Raw genomic sequence first — 22,331 nt, forward strand, 5'->3', positions numbered from 1 at the left:
TTGACGTTCCTGATGAGCGTTGAGTTATTTTAACACGATATTAAAAGAGAAGGATTATCTAATATCATTTATTAAACATACATTCGTTGTTGCGATTTTATACAAGACACAAATAAGATAACAATTTAAATAAGATAATTACGAAAGATTGATGATACCCATTTTAGGATATACAAACTCGTATAAATCAAACTCGAAGTAAAAAAGAGAGGAAAGACAAGCGAAAACAAATTTGCGTTTCCTCCGTTTAACATTATCTCATCCTTTCTCAAAAATCGCTTTTCATTAAAAATCCGGCGACTAGTGGCTCCTGTTTCCAGTTGTGTTGTTTTCTTAATTAAGTCTTTTGAATTTATTTCGTCCCTTAAGGAAAGAGTTAAAGAGTTTTGAATTTCGCATCATAAATAGAAAGGAAACTCGTTTCTAAACTCGGTCGCGTGAAACGTTGAACGCTTCGTGAATCGTGTTTACAGTCTCGTGTCAACGGTCGAGCCTGTGCTTACGACGGAGAAAAGAATTTCGTTAATTATCGAGGATCTCGTGTAAGAAACGCGTCTTTGTAACTGAAGGGGGAACAGCCACATTTGCTTGAATCATAAAGACGAAAAAAAAATGGTCGTGCTTGGCACAATTTCATTGCTGTTCACCAAGGTAGATGACTTTACCTATTACTACCGTACTACCCCTGAGAAATTTTCTCCTTATTGCTAAACCTAATACTATGTGGAGCTACGTGCAACTATACACCAAAACACAGACACACTAAAAGTAACAATTTGATATACAGTTTACTAGAGAGTTAATTCAAAATTGATCGTTTGAATACCATAAGCTGTTCTCTTGGTATCAATAAATAGTATATCGTATGTTTTTACGTAATTTGAGTTCTTGAGATTAAACATATCAGAGAATTCGAAACTATTGCAGAATTATATTATAAGATACTCTCGTTACACTGGTATCGTATCTTCATTAAATTCGGACTTTTGCGATTTAAAATACTTGGAAATTAGAAAGCAAACTTTTAAAACTGAAATATAGAATGATTTATCTGAAAAGTAGTAGATGGTGCGTACAAAGAATGAAGTTTATATACGTTTATCGTAAATTTATATACGTTTCAGCGTGCATTCAAACGGATTTATGTAAATTTCGCACGCTAACGTTATCGGCACCTAACGTGATTTAAGTTTTACGGCGTATATGCTTATAACGCATCACATGTACTATGAAACGCGTATACGTTCTTGTAAAGGGTATCCATACCCGGCTGTTCTTTTTTCCGTTTACGCAGAAAGTGGTTTTCCCATTTTACGGTGTACCCGAGACGACGCAAAAATGGAACACACGGAAAGGAACGCTCGTTATACGTACGTATGCCGAGCTTTTCAGAAATCAAAGTGCCACTTTGACTCTGCACCGGCACGCCGACGAGCTGCTTCGATTTCCAAATTTTCGCGCTTGTTCCGTGAATTTCTTTAATTTACGAATTTGTTTTCCAAGTGTTTCATTTTAATCGTGAGATTTCTGATCGATAACTTTTTATTTTTGAAAATCGTACAAATACGTATTTATTTCGTTTAACCCTTACGCTGCGTTATTTATTTTTCCAATTATTTTGGAGTAGTTTCGATGTAACGTCCTATTACAGTGTCCAATGTGGCAGCTTAAAGTGTAATATAGCAAATTATTAAACTTGCAGTTAACGAATTCGTGAAATAAAGAATTGGCGAAATTACGCTTTAGCTGATACGATATTCTTAAACACGCTGTTCAATGAACATGTTCAGGTCCTCTGTCTTGCAAATTTCAAACGTTTCGAGCAAAGAAACATCTGCAAATTGGCATCGAAAAAGCCAAAGGTTGCTTTCGGAATGGAGCATTTATCGGTAATTGGCCCCTTTGCGTTCCCGTTTAACGGAACGGTTAATGATAATTAGCTCAGCCCGTTAGAAGGATCCGCCTAGTTATCTAGAAAATGATTTTTACGTTACAGCTTATGTCTTTCTTACTTGTTTTCAGTTGCGTGGAACAATGCCGCTATTATCTACTTTTACATTACAAAAATATTACAATATCAAGGGGCTTGGTAATTAGAAATTTACATTCAATCTGAGTCCATAACCACATCGCCGAAAATATTATTAAGAAAACGTTTATTAAAGTCTTCCAGTACCGACATGACTTTTGAAAGGTATTTAAATATCCTAGCTTGCAATTTTAATCGCTACGTTCTCTCTGTCAACAACATAATTAACGATCATGAAACCTTTATTAACCCTGCAGATTGTGTAGTCCTGTCAGATGCACGTGAAATCTTTTAACAACTATTTTTAGACAGACATGTTATAAAGCTTGGCGACAATAATACACGTTAAACCGAGCAACGTTATGGATGAGACATATTAGATTCATTCAACAGTAACGTGTCAGCGGTTTGAGCTTGGTCATTGACTCGACAAGATTTATACTCGCGTAAAACGTTATTACACAATGTGTTGAATGATAATCGCATTATCCTCTAGCTTCTAGTACAATTAATCATATTTTGCGTCTCTCGCGCTACGAGGTCACGCGACGACGATCCATTCTTCCGAGGAAAGTTCTTCGATTCAAAGTACATTTAACTCGAACTCAGACGAAAGGATATCCGTTGCTTGGCGCACAGTTTGGAAGTTGGTGAATTCATCGAAGTAGAAGGAACTCGTGAGTGGTGGGAGTCGATGGAAGGAGAACGAAACCGGCAAGAGTCATGAAAATTCGTATTATCATCAAACGAGAAACATTTATGTCGTTGTTTGCGTGGCGCAGCGCACCGTAATTTTATCCGTTAGCATATTGTGCTACGAACAAAAGAGGGTCCTGAGCTTTCTCGAAAAGGAAGTGAAAGAAGAACGTACGAACGGACAAGAACTGATCGATCCCTTCTGTAACTTCAGGATTTGCCGAGGAAGTGGTACGAATCAACAAGTGCGCCAGCCACTCATTCACGATTGTCTAAATTATTCGGAAGGAAATCGTCGAGACGATTTGCAGATTTTCAACAATGTTTGAGTAAATCCCATGGACCGATTATAAAAACTCCTCGTGGTGGATGAAATTTGAACATGAAAGATGAAAAACATGAGAAATACTAACGAATGAGTTCTTTGAGGATTATGTGTTAAGAAATGACGATAGAGACTGTAATTTCTAAAAACTAATAATTTTTTAGCGTAAAATAATTAAAATGGGATAGTCTTGGGATTTTTGCATACAAATTTAAACTATCTACAATCTTTTCCGTGCTTTAAAATGCTCTAGTATTTTTAATATTGAAAACAAAATAATCATGAATTTCACACTAATATCCTACTATCTCCATTGGGAACCCATTGGTATTTCCACTATTCTTTGTGAATCAACGTTGAATGCATATGGGAATCTAAGATATTTCCTTCTATTCTTATAAAGTTGCCATTGTCTCTTACTTCGGGCAATGTGAGAGGAAATGGTGAGAAAATGGTGTGAAAATGGTCTGCAGGTGTTCATTGATTTGTTCCTATATTTTAACTATTTTTACGTGTATTTTTCTCTTTTTGTCTTTTTTTTAGATAAAAGACAATTTTTCCGTTTTGGAGCTACAAAGTTCGAAAATATAAAAAAAATTCCCAGTACCCCTCCCGGTATTATTTTTTTCTAGTAGAGAATTTCACGTGCACGACGTCCTTGTTATCATTTTGCGCTAGAAATCAGATGCACCTGTGCATCTACGTGTCTTTTATTTCTTGAAATGTTATGCATGCCCTCGTTACTTGTTTCTTTGTGCACGGAACTTTTGTCTTCTCGCGAAAACAAATGCGCGATCTACATTTTAATAAATGTCATGATATTACACAATATGTAACAAACATTAATATTTATTTTAATTTAAGCATCATGATGATAAATTATATACCACTTAAATTTATAATTTTACGGAACATTTAACGAAATTAACATACGCTGTGTAGAATACAAGACATTTTAAACTGACATTACCCAGTAGTTACCACGAATTTACATTAATTTCATGATTGCATAGTGTATTCCACTGCATCATTATAGTCGGAAGTTCCTTCGTTACGATCTTTTCCCTTTTCCTCTATTCTTTCGCTCTCTTTGAAAGAAAAGTGATCAAAGGAATGCAATATCTCGTTGAACATACAATCATGTTCTTTCAAATTCAATTTTCCGCATATATAATATATCGTTTATTCATATTTAATTCATGACGGAGAAGTTACACAAACTCTAAAGCATAATTTTCTTTTCAGAAGCTCACAGAGCCCTTGAGCTCCTCGAAGATTATCACGCGAAGCTGACGAGGCCTCAGGACAAACAACTGCGATTGGCCATCGAGCGTGTCATACGTATCTTCAAAAGCAGACTCTTCCAGGCATTATTGGGTAAGCGTTTACAACGACGTTTAACAATTCTCATTAAAAATATTTCTTGGATATTTTTAAAATATCTTCACTGTGCGTTTCATCCGAGGAATAGGTTCTCCTATATTCCCAATGTGTTTTAAAATTCGAAAAATTCCGACGATTCATGGAAGATTCAAAGGAAGCGCACGCCTCGTCCCATTCTCTATGCTTCGGCTCAATCTCATCTTATTTATCGGAACTGGCACGTTGCCTCTCGAACGTTTCTCGCGCCATTGTTATTCGGAATAAAGAGCTCTTACCGCACGATTCATTCTGTTCGCATCCTCTTTCAGACGAAAGCTCGTCCAAAATTTTGACCGAGGCTTTGTGCGATCAACGGAAAAAGAGAGAGAGCCAATATCGAGCCTAGCTTCTGCTTGAATTCAAAATTGAACATTCTTACGGATATGCGAGATCCTTCGTGGATTTCTTTGAATACATACTTTCTTAATATTAACTCAAGATCTTTTTCTCATATTTCTTTTTATACCAGTGAGAATGATAACAATCAAGTATTTTTTAACCTACTTTTGAATCTTCCGTTATGAAAGAATATCTTTATTCTAAATTGTTTGCAAAGTCGTCGATTTTTGTCATTAATTATTTTTCATTATACTTCGTTTTCATTAAACATTAATTTATCGTAATGATTGTCGTGAACAGTAACAACTAAATGAGTTATGACCACGGTTATATTCTTACAATTAATCCACGTATATTTTACAACCTCCTGATTTTTTCGAATTTGCAGAATCATGCTGCGAAAGAATTTTTCAATCATGATGGCTTTCAAAATATTCTCTTTTGGTTAATGTAGAAAATTTTCGGACGTAAATCTATCATTGACGCAACACTGGGATATTTTGAAAACGGTAGAACGTCGCGTCGGTTTGTATCCGACACCCGAGCATGGTAACCGTGTAAGTTACTTTGCGTACCAGATTGTCCCATTCGGTCCACTCGGTATAATGCTTCTGCATAGAGGAGATTAGTCTGCTGCACGTGCGACTGTGTCGGTTGCACCGATGCCGCGCTTCGCCTGTTAGTGCTGATAAACCCGAAACAGCTTCGCCTCGAGAATCCCATCGGTGACGTGGACAATGGCCGCAAGATTACACGTCATATCAGCTACGCTAAGTACTTAACGAGATTAGAATATTCCGTGAAACACCTGAAATTAGCGTCTTTCTACCAAAGTGATTCAAACACCACCAGCCTTAATTGCTAACAAAATGATATTCATCGTTCGACCAAATCTTGCTTTCTTAAAATCGTTTTCCTATCTTATCAGTGGAAAGTGAATTTTTGAAAAAAAAAGTTTTAGCGTGTTTCGCGATTAATCATTATCACAGTCGTTTGAATTGAATTTACAGCTCAACTTGGAAATTTACTTAGTTACGAATGATATCAATTAGACATAAAATTCAAAAGATATTGTATTTGGGTGATTGAATGAAGCATAAAGATCGATCATTTGATTAATTCTGTCCCAAGAATCAGTATAGGTATTCTACTTAAGTTTCCATTTATTCTGGCAGCGTCTCTAAAGGCACAGGTAGCTAGATATTCGGAGTAGAGAACGAGGGAGAATTTTTTCAGCAATTTTCTGAAATTTCCATGCGTTCCGTACCAAGCTGCTGAATAGGCTATGTAAATGTGCGTGCGAATATTGCACACATTCTTAATTCAGCTCGCAATCTCATTGCCACTGCATACGTGAAATTTCCATTTCAAGTTGTAACTGCAACTGAAACTCTACTGCTTTGGAAATAACTAAAAAAGTTATAAGTATAGTTAAAAAATATGTACTACAATAAAACAAGTTAAATGTCATCGTTTTAATTAGTTTTTTTCGCGTCGTCACGTTTAAACTTATATAATACATCGTATATGTCCTCGATTGTTCATAATTCCGCAAGAACCCTTTATTGCCGTAGCTGGTTTTGAGGCTAACGTCATAATTAATGATTCCAAGAAGATTGCTGCAACGTATCGTTGTTCGCATACCACAGTTTCCTGGTCAATGTCCACAAAGTTACGCGTCACGTTGACAACGCTAAGTACGTAACAAGGTTACAATTTAGAACTAAGCACGTAACGGTGTTATACACTGGTGAACTTAGAGGCAGAAGTTTAAAGGGAACTGGACGACGAAATAACGACGCCGATTGAAATTGAGATCTCGGATATTTGGCCTTGATCAGCAGCGATTGTACTCGGATTCGATGTCGCGTCGCACTGATCTTCAACTTTCTCACAGTATAAGTTTGTCGTTAGCGAACTTACGATAATCACTGAACAAGTGCCCGTGAAACGTAATTCACTGTCAATCGTAGAATGGTTTGACTCCAACTGCTGAATCAGAGTATCTCAAGTTTCAAACCGAAGGAAAAGTAAGAAAGAAGATTAATTGGAATAAAAGTAGTTGGGAAGAGAAACGAGATCTATCCCACGTGACTAGAAGAAGATTCTAAATTAATTTACTCGAGTGTCACGATAATTGTTGTACAACAGCGCGGCTACGGTTGCAACTGCAATCAGGTCACCGGGGAACGCCGGTACTTGTGATTTAATTTTCTCTAGACGAACGACCAGATCTTAATTATGTTTAACGCTTTTCCCGTGTCTAAAGAATAATTTGGATCACCAGTGCTCACCTTAAGAGTATTTCTCGCGAACGTCTCTCGTGTTTCCTACTAATTGTCGCGTTAATGGAATGCATTGTACAATAGCACCGACATCTTCGCGCATTTATGGAATTATTTTTTCCGAAACACGTTATATTCTTCACGCTTAGATGATTTAATAACCGAGTTGAAGGCAACAAGCAGAGAGGATTCGCATGTTTGGAAATGTTTCCGGCAAATTTCTTAAAGATATGTGACATAGGCTCGGAAGGTACTCGTGGCTTTCCTTTGTTCTTCAAACTCGAAGATAATTCAAGAGGCTGTACCGCTATTTTGGACGAGTTAAAATTTTAGAGTAGCTTTGGACGAGTGCTCTCAATTTATATCTCGTCCTTCCCTTCGTTCGCTCTCAGCCCTTTCCCGCTTGTTATCGTCGGCATCAGCTTCCTACCGATTATCCAGATGGATCGCGAATTACAGGACTTGAAAACGATGGAAGTTAAGAGGTGTCTTAACTCGTGAAATTGACCAAAATGAGAAAATGGTCGATCCCTTGCGAGCAAACATTCGTGGCGGATAACGAAATTTTTCTTGAAATTCCAGAAATTTCCTGATAGTTAAAATTACGGAGATAAATTGACCTTGAAGTTTAAAGAGCTTCTCTTTCAATCTGTTTCCACCGGAATTCGGTGGAATGTTCCTCTAATGATCCTTCTACACACATCGTAGAAAAGTCTCTGGGAAATTCGAACATTCGACGTTTCTAATCTCCCACTAGTCTTACGAACCTTTTTATCTGGTAAAGGAATTCGAAAGCCAGATTACAAGGAAACGTCTACTTACGAATACGTGATTTCCTTGAGCTCATGGTTCTTTCCGTTTCCTTTGTTCTTCAAATCCTCTAGAAATGACGGAGTCTTACCTCGGTTGCATCGTGTTTGATCGGTGCTCCTCGAAATTCGGTAGAATTTACTTTTTGAAATGAAGGGGTGCGATATTAATTGCAGGTCTACAAGAATCAAAATTATATCGCACGAATATACGTTTTATGAATTTTGTTTAAATTCTTACGTCATACATGCTGCCCTTTATCTTTCGAGATTTAATTTTTCCTGCTTATTTAGCGAATGCAAACTTTAACGGATTTAGATTTAAGATTCTGCTTTTTACATGGCCATCTTTCTCAAGAAAACAGGTACGCGATGCAAGTCGTATCAAAGAAACCTAATTATAGGAGACCAGGCTGCTAATTTCATAATCCGTATTTACACCCTTCTTGCATAGTTTCTTTTCTCGTTTTTGTTGATAAATTTGCGACGCATTAGTTTACTAGTAAAGAAAAAACAGACTTGACGAATTCTGGTTTGAATTTGAATACGTGATATGTTTTTACGATGGAAAATTCGTGTGGCCATGTTTTCGATTGTTTTAATAAAAATTAAAAGAGAAATCTCTGAAAACGGTATGTAAATTTCTCACGTATAACCTATTTGATACAGTTCGTACCGTGTGCAGACACTCTACGGATCCAAATGTATGGTTCGATACGACATGAACGTGAAACATAGACACGATGCACTATTTTACACCTTGGTGGCGAATGCATCGGACGTTACGTTACAAAACACGACTGGCTGACAAATTCTTCTTGCCCTTGCACACGTGTACTAGTAGTTTAGTTCAGTTTTCAGCGATACATCAATGGATAGTTTTTACGGTATTCTCTATATGTATTCTCTATTTACATTATTTTTCATTTATGTGATATAATGGACACCTGTATTCTTCAATTCTCTTTTTCTTTTCCCAAATGTTATGTGTTTTATATATTCTTCGATCAAATATAGAAATAAAATGCTAACGGAACTTGGTTTCCAGTCATGAATCGAAAGGGAGCACGGTTGTTATCGAAAGAGATACGAGTTTCGAACACTCAAGGAATTCATCGATCTTTTGGTTAAGAATCGTTAATGAATCGGGCGAAGCTTCGTCTTAGCGTTCGCGTCTTTTAATGGAATCAGACGCGGGGCGATAAACGTATTTCTCGATGCTTATAAATTAGACGTGGCTTGTTGACATTGAAAAAGAAAGAAAGAGAAAAGAGGAAACTAAGCTTGTTGTCGCAGAGGTTGAAAATCAGCTCTCTCTCGCTTCTTTAAAATTCAGGTCGGTCATCGATCGGCGGAGAAAAATTTTCCCGAACAGCCTCGTGAAGAAGAAACTTCTCTGGAGGAGGAAAGTATTGTCTACTTTTCGTGTTGTCCTGCAACTGCTAGGAACCAGGTAGGAGCCTGGTGTGGAGAGCGCGAAAGGCGAAGAAAGGAGAAAAGAAAGTAACGAGACTAGAACGTAAAGAGAGGGAAGGAGGTAGAAAAACGAGAGAGAACAGATCAATTTATAAATCAATAAAAAGCGCGGCGGTGCTGTAATAAAAAGGAAATAAGAGTGAACGGGAACGAAATAGATGGAAGCTGAAACTACAACTCGGAGAAAAGAAAGTAGCAAGAAAATAGAGGGAATAGAGAAATATTAAAGTAGCAAGACAACGACGTTGATAAGTTTGTGGTTTCCTTTCTTTGAAGTAACCAGACAAAGGAAGTGATGAAGCCCTTTAGGGCAAGTGAAGCACAGACGAAGAGAGGTAACTTCGCTCTTGTAATTTGAGCGAAGAATGAAATATCATGTTGGGTATCCAAACTTGACGCGTTACTGAGAACTCTACAATTATTGCTACCAATTTTGAATAACGTACTGCTCTACGATATGTTATAGTTTAAGTAGCAGCAGAAGCATCAAGTATTAAGTACAATTAAACAGCCTGTGCAAAAAAATGTCTAACTCATGGACGTCGTTTGGTAGACTATCAGTACCAGTTTATCAAGTGATTTGTCTCATCGACAACGTGATTAGCGAGAATCCGGTTCACGTTAAGGAACCAGCGTAAAAAATCGCGGTGCGAGACTCGTATCCATGTCCGAGATTATTTACGGCGCATCGTTTGTTTTAATTACGATTAACTCTTCTTGCACGGTGTCTAGCGCTGTTTTTTTATGTATAATCTTTTTCACGGGTGCTTTTTCTATCCTGTGTCGCACCGCGCAGAAAATCCGATTTATTTCGGGCGCTAGACGCGGCAGCAGTGCAGAAAATTGCAGCTTCATCTGACCGAGCAATCATTCGCGCTAGGCTATTGCACTCACGGACGACGGCATTTTGGTGCACAACGGAAAATGAAAGCGGAACAGAGAGCCAGGAAAATGAGCGCATGAAGGGCGGAGAAAGAAATTGACACGCGTGGTAGACGTGCCGATGACGCGAAACGCGTCAGCTCTTGACGTATTTCAGCTTTCGGGGCTGTTCTTTTCACCTTCTCGTTCGGTCTTGTCGAACTTCCCGTAGCCCCGATGTCACTATCACGTAGCAACCCCGTTCGCTTTGATCTTAAAATTGTGCTCATAATTCTAATTTGTTCGCTTCACTTGCACTTTACTTGGAGAATACTATTTTGACGTTAAAACTAGCAACTTTAATATAGCAGACATAGACGAATCCAATTAAAATGATACAGTGAAAATAAGGAGACACGTAAGATTGTGTTTCCATATTAATAAAAACGCTTAGCTATTTTATTAAAAGCACTCGCATGTTTTTAGAAATTTCAGGAAACAAAAGATCTAAAATCTGTCATTTTGAAATTTTTTTCGTTTCGTAGCTCGACTGATTTAACGTTAATTAGATCTTACATCATATCAGAAAAATCGTTGTTCACGAAGAACCTTCGATATCGCAAACAACGAACTTTTATTAGAAACTGAATACCTTTTGCAGGCAGCAGAAATTCGATCGATATTCTTTTCATGAATATCGCGATGCTCGTGCAATTTCTCAAGCACGTGTTCTTGCCGGTACAAGAGTCAGGCATTGTTTCGAGGTTTAACAACAGCAAGGCTTGGGCGATTTTTATCGAAATTGGAATTGCGCACGCGATCACGGAACAAGTATGGTTAATATACGTTTCACGCATAGAAGAAACGACTCGTGTACAAGCTAAGTCGTAGAAAATCGTGCGAAATATTCATAACGCGAAACAGCGAAATATGAACTGTGAACAATATGGAAATGGAAACTGAACAGTGCCCAATTTTTATACGAAGTTTCGGATTACTTATCAAATTTACATTTCATGTAACGAAAAGTATTGTATTTCGAAATAACTGGAGAACTGATCGTATTGCTTTGGAAAAATTACATTTTCGCTTACAGGCTTCTTTGTCATCGAGCTCGGTAGCCACTGATACCATTGCCGAAATTTTCAAAATCGAAACGCCAGTATAGTTACGTATATGTATTTTTATACGTGCGACCCTCGATCTCTTCTTTTCTTCTATTTTCTTCGGCTAGAGATTGGAAATACCTAGTCGACGATTTCGCATCGATCAATCTCCGCTCTCTTTTGTGGCTCGATATTGAATGCACTTTTTTATTCTTATTCATGCCCCCACAGCAGTAGCAGAATTTCAAACGTGGTTACTTTATTTGGCATGAACTGTATTTGACAATATCAAAATTTAATATGTAATAGATTAAAATATAATCTAATTTTATAGATATAACATTCGATCTAATTTAATTAAAATGTCGAAATTAATCGTTGGGATAATGCACGTTCGTCTCGTGAAAAGAAATTTGGTATAAAATATAATTATTCAAGTAATATGCTACATAATATATATATATCACGCAGAAATATGGTGTTTAAAATTCGTCGGTTAAGGAATCAACCATAGGAGGAAATAGAAAAGCTTCAACAAACATGCGTAGGTCTCACTCAGGACGGTGCTTTTAATTTTCATTGTTTTTGCCTTAGTACACGTGTATTCGTAAACAATAGAATCGTGGATACAGTGTAGTTGGATCTTCATCGTCGATCTTAAAATCTACTTTGCTTCACCCACGGTTCACAATGCTCGATACATATTGCGGTATATAAAAGAGCATATGTATCTTTATATAACGAACTTTTGTCCCCGGGCCCGAATATTCATTAATTATCATTGTGTAGTGGTCTTTATTGTCATGCAGGGCTTTGTTTTACGCGCGGAATACGCAGCTAGCAAAGTACCTGGCTTCCAATTCTTAGCGTGGCCTTTCTGTGGCAAAACACTTAGATTTATTCGAAACCGTTTTCCTTGTTTGCATTCAAAAAATACGAATGACTTTGCCGAATCTTTTCGTTGCTGCTCGAAAATTTAATACTTTCATGGTGATTTTAATAATTTAATTTTATTTAAAAACAGTTATATTTTAGTCAACAAAAAATCGGTTTTTTTCCCGCTAGAAATTCAGTAGATACTATGTACTTGAAAAAGAATACTGTGGTAAAAGTCATATTAACCTCTTGTTTTATAATATCTTGTCATACTCGTGATAGGCTATGATGGAACTACAAAGCAAGGGCTATGTTCACAATGAATTTTTCATTATAATTTAAAATTTTGTTCCAGCTCATAAAACTGATAATCATTAGATCCATGATTTTAATATCAGTTACAGAATTTTTTAAAAGTAAATAATTCATTTTATAATATAGTATAATATAGTATAAGTTTAAGAAAAAACCAGTCTGTTTGGCTTCTAACGTAAAATAGATTCCGTATTTGTATAAATATTCGTATTCGATACATTACCTTTAGATAGAGAACAAACCCTTTGAAAATATGTAATAAATTCGTATTTTTTGGTAATACATTATGGCTTATGGCATCTAGGAATTCTAGTACATTGAACCACATATATGTACGTATACAAAGTGTAGACGTATAGACGTTACGTAGACGTATCCGTATCATATTGATGCACGGATACCTGTGCATTGATGTGTAGATACGTTTCCAATAACCTTATTGATATTGCATACAGCCCAATATCTGAATGTTGTAACAAAGTGTAAGCTCTCTTTGCGAAGGTTTTTTTTATCTACCTGTACAGTAGAATATATCTTTTGTAGTTACCATTTTCGAACTTTTATTTCGCTCTCACAGTAAGCGACTTTTGTATTTTCTGTGTAAATACGGCTACGATACTTGGATAAGTCAAATTTACTCTGTTAATGGACGCGATAAACGTTTATTCTGCTCTCATCAATGTTTTTCTTTCTTCAGCAACTCGAAAATTAATACATCACGCGCTTCCGTAACGCAAAATATTTGATATTTTAAACTTCTTTCATCTTTGCCAAGCTATTACGGTTTGTAAAAAGAATAATATTCAAATGTTTATACAAACTCGATGAATTTATTTCATTGAACGAAAGATAGTACATTAGAAGAAAGTTTTTCGATCCGCAAGAAGATGGAGAATGCAGTCCGCAAAAAAGGTTTGTCGTTAAAACAAGATCGTTAACGTGGATTTCTTGAGGCCGGTGGAATGGCCATTGGTTTCTGACGATGGCACGCTGTTGGGTGAATAGCGGCTTGTCTCGACGGGCGGGACAATTTGAAATTCAAAGCACGAGCAGCCAATGTTGTAAGATCGTTAGCCGAATACTACGATCGTTGCTACGGTTGCAGTCGTCGCAGTTGTTACGAGGGTGACCAATTTCTCTCGTTTTCCCCGAGAATCGTTCTCATACGTTGCTCTATGTTGCACACATGAATCCGATTCGTCGCCATAAACTTGGCCGTTAGCCGCTTCGTCACGATTTTCGACCATTTTCTCGACATCTCTCTCACTCTGCGCCGGCCATGTCGGAGAGAAGTCGCGGCATTGCACTTTCCATAAATCCGTTAGCGTAATTCTCCTGCACTTCTTCGAGAACTCGCAGTTTCTCGGATTTTCTGCCAAGATCCATTGTGGTTCACCATCTTTTTTTTACTCTAGAGTAACTATAATATGGAAACATGATCTTTCGGAGAATTGTCGACGATATATATTCTCTCATCGCTCTTTTTTTCTTATTTGCATTAAGTACGCCTTTACGAATCTCATAGCGTTTTTAATTTGTCCCCATTTTCCGAAACGCGCGACAAATAACGGAACATCGTTTCGTAAATATTTTTTTTCCATCGGCTTGTTCCTTCTGTCACCATGTAAATGAAGTTGGAGCTGATGAAGAAATATACGAGAGAAATCACCATGCACCCCGATGCATGTAATTTCATCGTTACGTTTTACGTTACGACGAAAATGTAAATTACTATCAAGCCTAGGGATTCTTGCATTCCCACAAATATTTCGGCAGATCGTTGACGAATCAGACTTACGTTGTTCGATAAAAATATTTTCTTCCACGATTATCTGTTCATTATTTCCTAACACCGTGGCAGACAATTAATCTGACGTTTGCAGAAAAAGCATCGATTGTGTCTTTGTGTTCAAATTTAAGAACCATCTTCCATAAAGAATCTTGGTCGAGGTTGATGTTACGCCGCTCAGTGAAGAATGTTCCTTATTAATCTCGTTTTTAATTGCTCGCGCTACATTTGATCGTGTTCTTGTACCAATAAAGCGACGTGTTCTTCTTACACGTGCGCGGATTATATTTTCTCCAGCACGAAACGCGAAAGTTTGTCGATCGTTGCTTTCCCGGCTAGTAATCATTTACCGTAGCTTAGAAATAATTTTAACGGGCACAGAAATTCGATTTTCGCCGCAGCTTTTGCATCGAGTTCGTGAAATATTATTTAGTATAACATAAATTAATTACTACTAATTTATTCGTTGACGACCAACGGATAACTCGGGCAGATTATTCGACATACATATTCATCTCAATACTTCATGCATTTCATTTCGAGTAAAAGTATTTCTATATTTTGAGACCGTATAGGGATGTCAGAAAATTACATTTAACGTGGCCGAATAATTAACACTTTTGTAACGTTATTACTTTATACATGTACGATTTTGATTGTTAAACGCTATTGGAATTTAATTTAATTCGTTACAAATATACCGATAAAATTTTTTCGTCGAATTAATTCGAAATCTCGAATAAACTCGTTATATCGTTGCAAGAAACAAGGAGAAGAACGTTTCGATCGGGTTTTTTCGATATTGCATCGATATAACTGGTTAAAGTTACGAATCTGTCGTTCGATATCGAACGAGTCGTGATGAAAACGTTCTTTTTAATATGATTATTCATGCATCGATTCACTATATCCGTGCAAAGCATTACGTCGCTTTGCACCCTTTTACGAATCCGGTCTCGACTCAAAATCTTTTTCCGTCGTAACATCGTTTGAACCGCAAGAAAGAAAAAGCGTACCTTTGTATCGTATACGATACACATCGGCTCTCTACTACATTCCTTTTTATCTCGAAGCTCTAGTTGCTGACTGCATCTCATTATCCGTTATTATGCGACATCACAAACGTGCATGCATAGTCAGCAGCACGTGAAATTTATCGGCAATTGGATCATGATATGTCCGGAAGGATTATCATTGATTCGTTCTCCTTTTTGGAAATTAATCAAAAACATGTAATGCGAGATATTTTATGTCAGACGAATGATTATTATATCAAGATACACAAGTTTCACCAAAGTATTCGAACACTTCTAGATCTTTTATTGATACTAGTATGCTCGATCATATTGGTAAAATTTGAAATAAATCTGAAAATGTATACAGAAATTACAATATATTTAGTACAAGTAGATATATATCTTGCAGAGATCACAAAAGTATTTTGACAATCAGTTATTCATTCTATGCTGTATACTAATTTTTTTATTAAATGTCTATTTGCAGTAATTAATTGATTATTTCTATATACATTTAAATGCTTTTATCAGCTTGTGTATTTTTCTCAATTTTATGTCAACGTATACATGAGAAATCGTAAAGATAGCTCTAAGAAGTTTTCGTTTCTTTCGTCAATGCGTGAGTGGTCATTAAGCGATTAAGCTGTTTAATAACGTTCATTGAGCGGAGGAATTTATGCTTCATTTGCGTAATGCACTACGACGTTGTCCCCTAGTGTCGTAGCAGCGACGAGAGCCCCGACGAGACGACCCGCAGGCGGCCATTAACAACTTGCTAGAAACTTATTACGTCGTGCAGGGAATAAAACTAACATGGATACTTTCCATGAATACTATACTGGTCCTTATACCTTCGAATATAATGCTAACACCTTGCACTTTTTTCATAGGTTTTTTCTATTATACATAAAAAGCATTATCGGCTTACGTCACGTCTTTTGTCTAATATTTATTAATACCATAATAGTAGAATTATAACTTATCTTCTGATAATGTTATGAAATGTTAAGAAAATTCACAACGTTAAGGAGATACAGTGGCAAATTACCCAAAAAATTACCATTCTTGAGTAGTGGTTGAGGGATTCAGAGTTCTTTCAATGAAGTCTCAATTGTGCTGAAAACTATTAGCCGTTATTGTTTAGACAGTGTTGCACGACTCTGATGTTTCGTGTTTCTCGTTATATTACGGTATTACTGTATTGTATTATATTTGTCGTTATACATATTTGATTCACGAAGTTAAAATGAAGTTGCTCCGGAAGTTACTTCTCTAGATTGAAGTTACGAAAGCTTAGGAATATTGGAGGGTGAGATTGAGTCAGGACAAAAGAAAAATGGAAACGATATTTTCAAGAGAATCGCTTTTATAAGCGAATGGCCTGTCGCATGGTTTCCCCATCGGTACATTTCGATGTCTTTTGCATTGTTCTCTTAATTAAAAACCCATATTACTTTGTACCGTGTTAGCATTACATTCATGCACTTTTAACTAGATATTTCGCGACAGCAGCGAGAAAATAAGACATCAGGGGAGAACGTGAAAGACGATTTAGTTTAGTTTGTTACGAGCGTAGTTTAAATAATACGAGTTTTTTTCTAACTCTAAGCAATTTGGCGATCACGAACCCTGCTGATTTTCTCTTGTAGCGAATTTTTAACGATGGTGCTTTTTAAGCGAAATAAAAACAATTCTTTATGTCAACCCTTGCGGAGAACTGCCGAAAGTTTCAAGAACAGTTACAGACACTCCAACTTAACTAATTTTCTCCACAGGCAGACTGTTGCTCTTTTTATTCGTGTTTCCGCGGTTCAACTTCTCGGTCGCAGATGAAAACACATTTTCAACGTGTAATTCGACCCGGTATCGAAATAGAATTCACGATGTTTTCTTTCAACAGTATACCCAACAGTGTGCGATTGTAACCGCCTATTTATATGCATTATAGTCGCACAGAACGCTTAGGTCAGTATCTCCTTACAGTGCATGTGCAACGAATATTCCCTACTACGGTGCTTATACAGTGACCATGTAACGTATCAGACAGTCGACAGACACGCAGAGTATCAAGCCATGTGGCATTTCACTCACCGCCTTGTTATAAACTCAATTACGGTGTTACTTACGCCATATCGTGGCTGATCATGTAATATCGTGTGTACTGTCTGACTAGTTAGCGATCATATCTACTTGCTATCGCGTAGCAAAGTTCCGAAACATCGAGCTTACAAGACTTTCTCCAGGTTAAAACGATTATTATTAACGACACGTTTAACCTCGCTTATTTTGCATTACTCGTATGTCCATGTATTCGTTATTTTATCATTTATTTTTTATGATAATTAGTTATTTTATCATTTATTTTTTATGATAATTAGTTATTTTACCATTTATTTTTTATAATAATTATCGCTATAGTTGATTTTGTTCAGATTACGTTTGGTACAATTTGGTAAAGGAAATTTTTGTTTTCAAGTTTCCCTTTGAATCGTGTTCTGTTTGTCCAACGCGATATATCCTTGTACCGAACTATTTACGCTTCCAGTTGATGCATTGTTTGCCGTGTAGACCAAGTTTGTAGTTTCTATCCTTAATGAGTCCACTAATGGAAATTATTAGAGCTACTGCTTTCGTAGGAAATAATTAGTTCGTTCGTCCTAAGACAGATTTAAACAATACAAACTAGAACTAGCTAGGCGGTTCTGTAATTATTGTAATATTGCGGCATGTCTCGATACAATGGAATTAATCTATTTATTGCCAAAATGGCCAGACATAAATAGCCAGATTAATTCTTCATACTCTATACAACTAGGTCGAAGATACAGTAATATCTCAATATTATGCCGCGACCATTAATTTATGAACTATATTCTGCGAATATTTATTAATATACCTTTACGCTCTTTCAATTCTTTTGATAGAAAAAGAAAAAAGGTATGAATGAGTATCACACAACGTCACTTCACTGCTGCGTACGTTCTAGCTATCTGCGAGCAATTTAATTTCCTGTTTAATTCCGAACCAATTCAATGAAGCGAGAGAACGTACTGGTTTGGGAATAATAAATGACGTCGTAAAATAAACATGCAAAAAGACGAAAAGAGTGAAATCGAAGAACAGTGACTGTTCGTATGGTGATAGCGGGTTTGAGTATTTCACTCGGCCAAAGCGGTAAATGGACCCGAATCTATCGGACTTGCACATCGAAGAGCAAAAGGGGTGTGATGGAAGCTGAAGCGGCTAGACGCCGTAGGAAGGGCAGTGAAATATTGCCTCCGAATTCTGCATCCACCGACTCGTCTGCCTCCTCATCCCCTTTCCCTTTCCAGTTCCTTTTGAACACCCCCGACTTGCCGAAGATTCTCCCTTCGAGACGAAACCAGAAGTTAAACGTCGTCGCGTTTATTTCATGTTGATGTCTCCACCCCTTATTCCCGACTTCTCTTCCTCCTTCACTTTTCATACTCTTCCTGCATGGTCGATTGCTCCAACCCTCTTTCTGATACCGTCTGCGCGATGTATCGGTAAGTACGGTTTGCTTCTCCCAGGTACTTTGACATTTTTATCCTGTGAAACACGAGCCTTTGGACGATTCTCGTTCGAGGGGCTCATCTGGATGAAAGTATTATCATCTCGGCACTTTGTGTCTGTCATTTAATGGCTTATCTGCATGAAAACGATTCGAATTTTCTATGTTTTATTTATATGTGGGTGATTACAATCATTGTGTAGTAAAAATTATGGTTCAAATGGAGATAAGGCAAATAAATTCGTTTGAAGACAAAATGTTTCCGTATTTATTTCATTATGTCATATTTTCATTTCCTTGTAATTATAATTCAAGAAAAAGGTGGAGAGAAAATACTGCAGTGTCATTTTTTCATTTCTTTTCTTTTTTCTTTTTTTTTTAATAACAAGGAAGAACTCCGCTATGTTACCGGTAAATTGCCTTCGCTTAAACATGTTAAATTAACGAACGTGGAAAACCAACTATTAATGGGCGTGTTATGTTTCCTAAGTAAACTGACAAGTACTCATTTCCTCTTCGGTCGTTTTCCCCCTTTCAACTCTTTGCCCTTGCTGCAATTAACATGGCTGTATAAGCTAGCAAAGCGAAACGACCTGAAGTTTCATCGGTAAAGCAAAAGAGTTTGAATGAAACTGACAAAGAAAGATATTGACATCGATCGCGTGACAAGCTAGGACACTAGCGGCAATTGACTGTGTACCGTTGATTGTACTTTTAATTTGCTTCCTACCTATAACACGATTTTAAGCTATTCTTTAGCGGTATCTGACTTTCGTTTCATTTAATCCCGGCGAAACGATCGTATTCATTGCCTTCTCATCTTTTTTCTGATATGTATATATGAACTACTTGGAGAACTCCACTTTCGAAACAGTTCTTAATTTTAATATTAGGATTAGTGTTTGATTGTTTAAAAGCTAGGTGATTATTATCAGCGAGGCTAATTAATTCGGTTTAGCGTGTAATTCATACAATTTGTAATTCATATTTATTCGTATGTTTTAAAATTTTATAGTTATATGTATGAAATTAAGAATTCGTACAATTCCGAAAGTTTTTCGTATAAATGATATTTCGGCTAAAACTACTGGAAAAGGCAGGACTATCGATCTCTGAATTTTCATTAGGTCACTTCGTCCTTTTGTGCACTCCGATATCGTTTCTTAACTTCGCAGGACACGCTGTCATCGAAAGTCACTAGATTAAAGTTGTTGGATAGTGACACGGAGACGCATGTATGCACAATTACTTGCAAACTTCATCGTATCAAACTATAAACTAATCAAACTTTCTCGATCTGTCCGTTGGCTTTGACGCGGTGTCTTGTTTTTCCACTCGAGTCTACACGCGTATGATACCAGGTTACCTATAATATCACGCCATGTCAACAATTCTGATTGCATCTAATTACTTTGTATGAAGATTATAAATATCATAGTTTTATTCACGCTGTGTTCGTACTTGTCACTTTGTATTGATTTTTCGTGAGATGCATGCCTTTTCGTTCGAAAAAATTAACTTGTCTAATTAGATTAATCTTTTTCGTTGATTCGAAATGCATTTTTCAATGAGCCACGGGGCAAAATCCGATTTATCAAAAAGGTTTTTAACAGTTTGAAGAAAGTTAATTACTCGCCGGAATAAATGAACGTGGCTTCATTCCGTTGTTCTCCCACGATGATGAAAGATCTTCCTCCATTTATCTTCACGGAACTAACGGAACTCGAGCTTTTTGCACGAATTTCTTGATGCAATCGCGATTTAATACGTTTCTTTCTTCGCCCGACTTCGGCCAGATTTTACCTGCGCAAACGATCACTGCTGCATGCAATTCTTCTCTATTTTCGTCTTCGAGGATTTTCCTCGTCGAGAATTTCTTCCATACACTCGAATATCCCTTATTCTTAAATGTGCTTTCCAAAAGTCAGACTGATCGACTACACTTTTTTACTAATTTCTTAAATACACGATTAATATTCAATTCTCCAAGAACGAACGACTTACATTTGTGAGTTAATTTAGCGCAGGGAAATGATATGGATAATATCTGGTAAATTCTAAGGTAAATTTAAGCGACAGTGTTTTCAGCATCATCACTTCTCTGTACTTTTCAATTTCCGGGGTTGATCAATGTCGTTTCTAATGTTGAGAAAAGAAAGTAAGGAAGAAAACACTATTATATCGCCATTTTGTATACGGATCAGTTATTGTAGTTGTAAATGTAAGTTATTGTGAATCAAGATAGTTTTGTAAATCGGCATTTTATTGGTCTTCGGAATGGAAAGTAGGTTTCGAGGTTTCCATCGCATGAAACATAAGAAACAGCGAACGCAATGCAGTGTTCCAGTTGGAACTTTCGAAACGACATTTGCTTGGATAGTTGTTGACATTTTAGAGGCTCATTTAATGGTTAGATGACTGTAAACCAACATACTCCGAAATGAAAGACGTGTAATTAAAGCGGGTGGGGATTAAAAAGTAATAGAAACGACACATAAAACTGAAAACCTTAACAGCGATATTGATGTTTAATAGTGACTGCTGGATTAGCTTCGCTTATGGAGCCAGGTTTTATGATTGATGATAAAATCTAACCGCAGTTCGCATTAGTCTTTTTGTGCATACAGAATAACTAATGAAGAAACAATTTCCGTAATAAAATTTTCAGTGTTTTTGGAAATTCGTTCGTATTACATTAATATCGTGTGTTCATACTCCAGTGAAGATGCATTGGAATTTGTATGTTATATAAAAAGAATTTTTGAAAAAATGAAGAAGCAAAGAAGAATATGTACGTATATGCTAACCAAATTAAACGATATTTGTCTTTAAAGTTTCATTTCCATTTCATTCAAAAATTGGAGATAGGTTTCAAATGAAAAATTAAAAAAACCTCGACCAAATCGGATCGGAACGAATTGAAAGTTTCAATCGAAAGACTATGAATAGCTTTTTTCTATATACGTTGATTGTTTTTCTCTTCCTTCTTTTTTTTTCTAAGTAAAAGAATGGTAGCTCGGCGAGTTTTATAGTTTCTCTGAAATCGTTCTGTGCTGACTGAGAAACGCACAATATTTTCGAGGAAAGCTTGTTTTATGTCCGTAAATATCGTGCTGGCTGAGGAGGAGATGAAAGGACTGTATCGAATTTCGAGATTCGTGAACAGCAATTCGTCGTTCCTTTGTTCGACTTGTTCGCGTAATATTTCGATGTGTCATAAAACTATATACGAAATTTCACGGTCGGTATATAAAAGACAGATGTTTCTAACGAAACTGATGGCGGTGTAACCGATTTTATCGATCCGTTCATCGGAAGACAAACCTTTCCGAATGGCGATATTGAAATTTCGCGATTAATTTCGTAGCGGCTTGATAGGAAAAAAGCACGCTCCACGTTGATTGCAAATAATACGATGCATCTGTCACGTTCAATTGCTCAGTTTCTTCGAAACA

General features: G+C 36.7%; 1 protein-coding gene across 7 annotated transcripts in view; it reads left to right on the plus strand.

Moving 5' to 3' along the window:
- The window catches only part of LOC126921458 (disks large 1 tumor suppressor protein), a 538,419-nt gene that overhangs the window by 66,826 nt on the left and 449,262 nt on the right, over nucleotides 1-22,331 (plus strand). For all 7 annotated transcript variants that reach the window (XM_050733096.1, XM_050733098.1, XM_050733101.1 and 4 more), the window contains one exon: nucleotides 4,296-4,427. In XM_050733096.1, coding sequence (XP_050589053.1) covers nucleotides 4,296-4,427 — 132 coding nt within the window. The remainder of the gene's footprint in view (nucleotides 1-4,295; nucleotides 4,428-22,331) is intronic.

Source organism: Bombus affinis, chromosome 10, assembly GCF_024516045.1.
Source record: "Bombus affinis isolate iyBomAffi1 chromosome 10, iyBomAffi1.2, whole genome shotgun sequence".
In the NCBI taxonomy this organism is placed as follows: Eukaryota; Metazoa; Arthropoda; class Insecta; order Hymenoptera; family Apidae; genus Bombus; species Bombus affinis.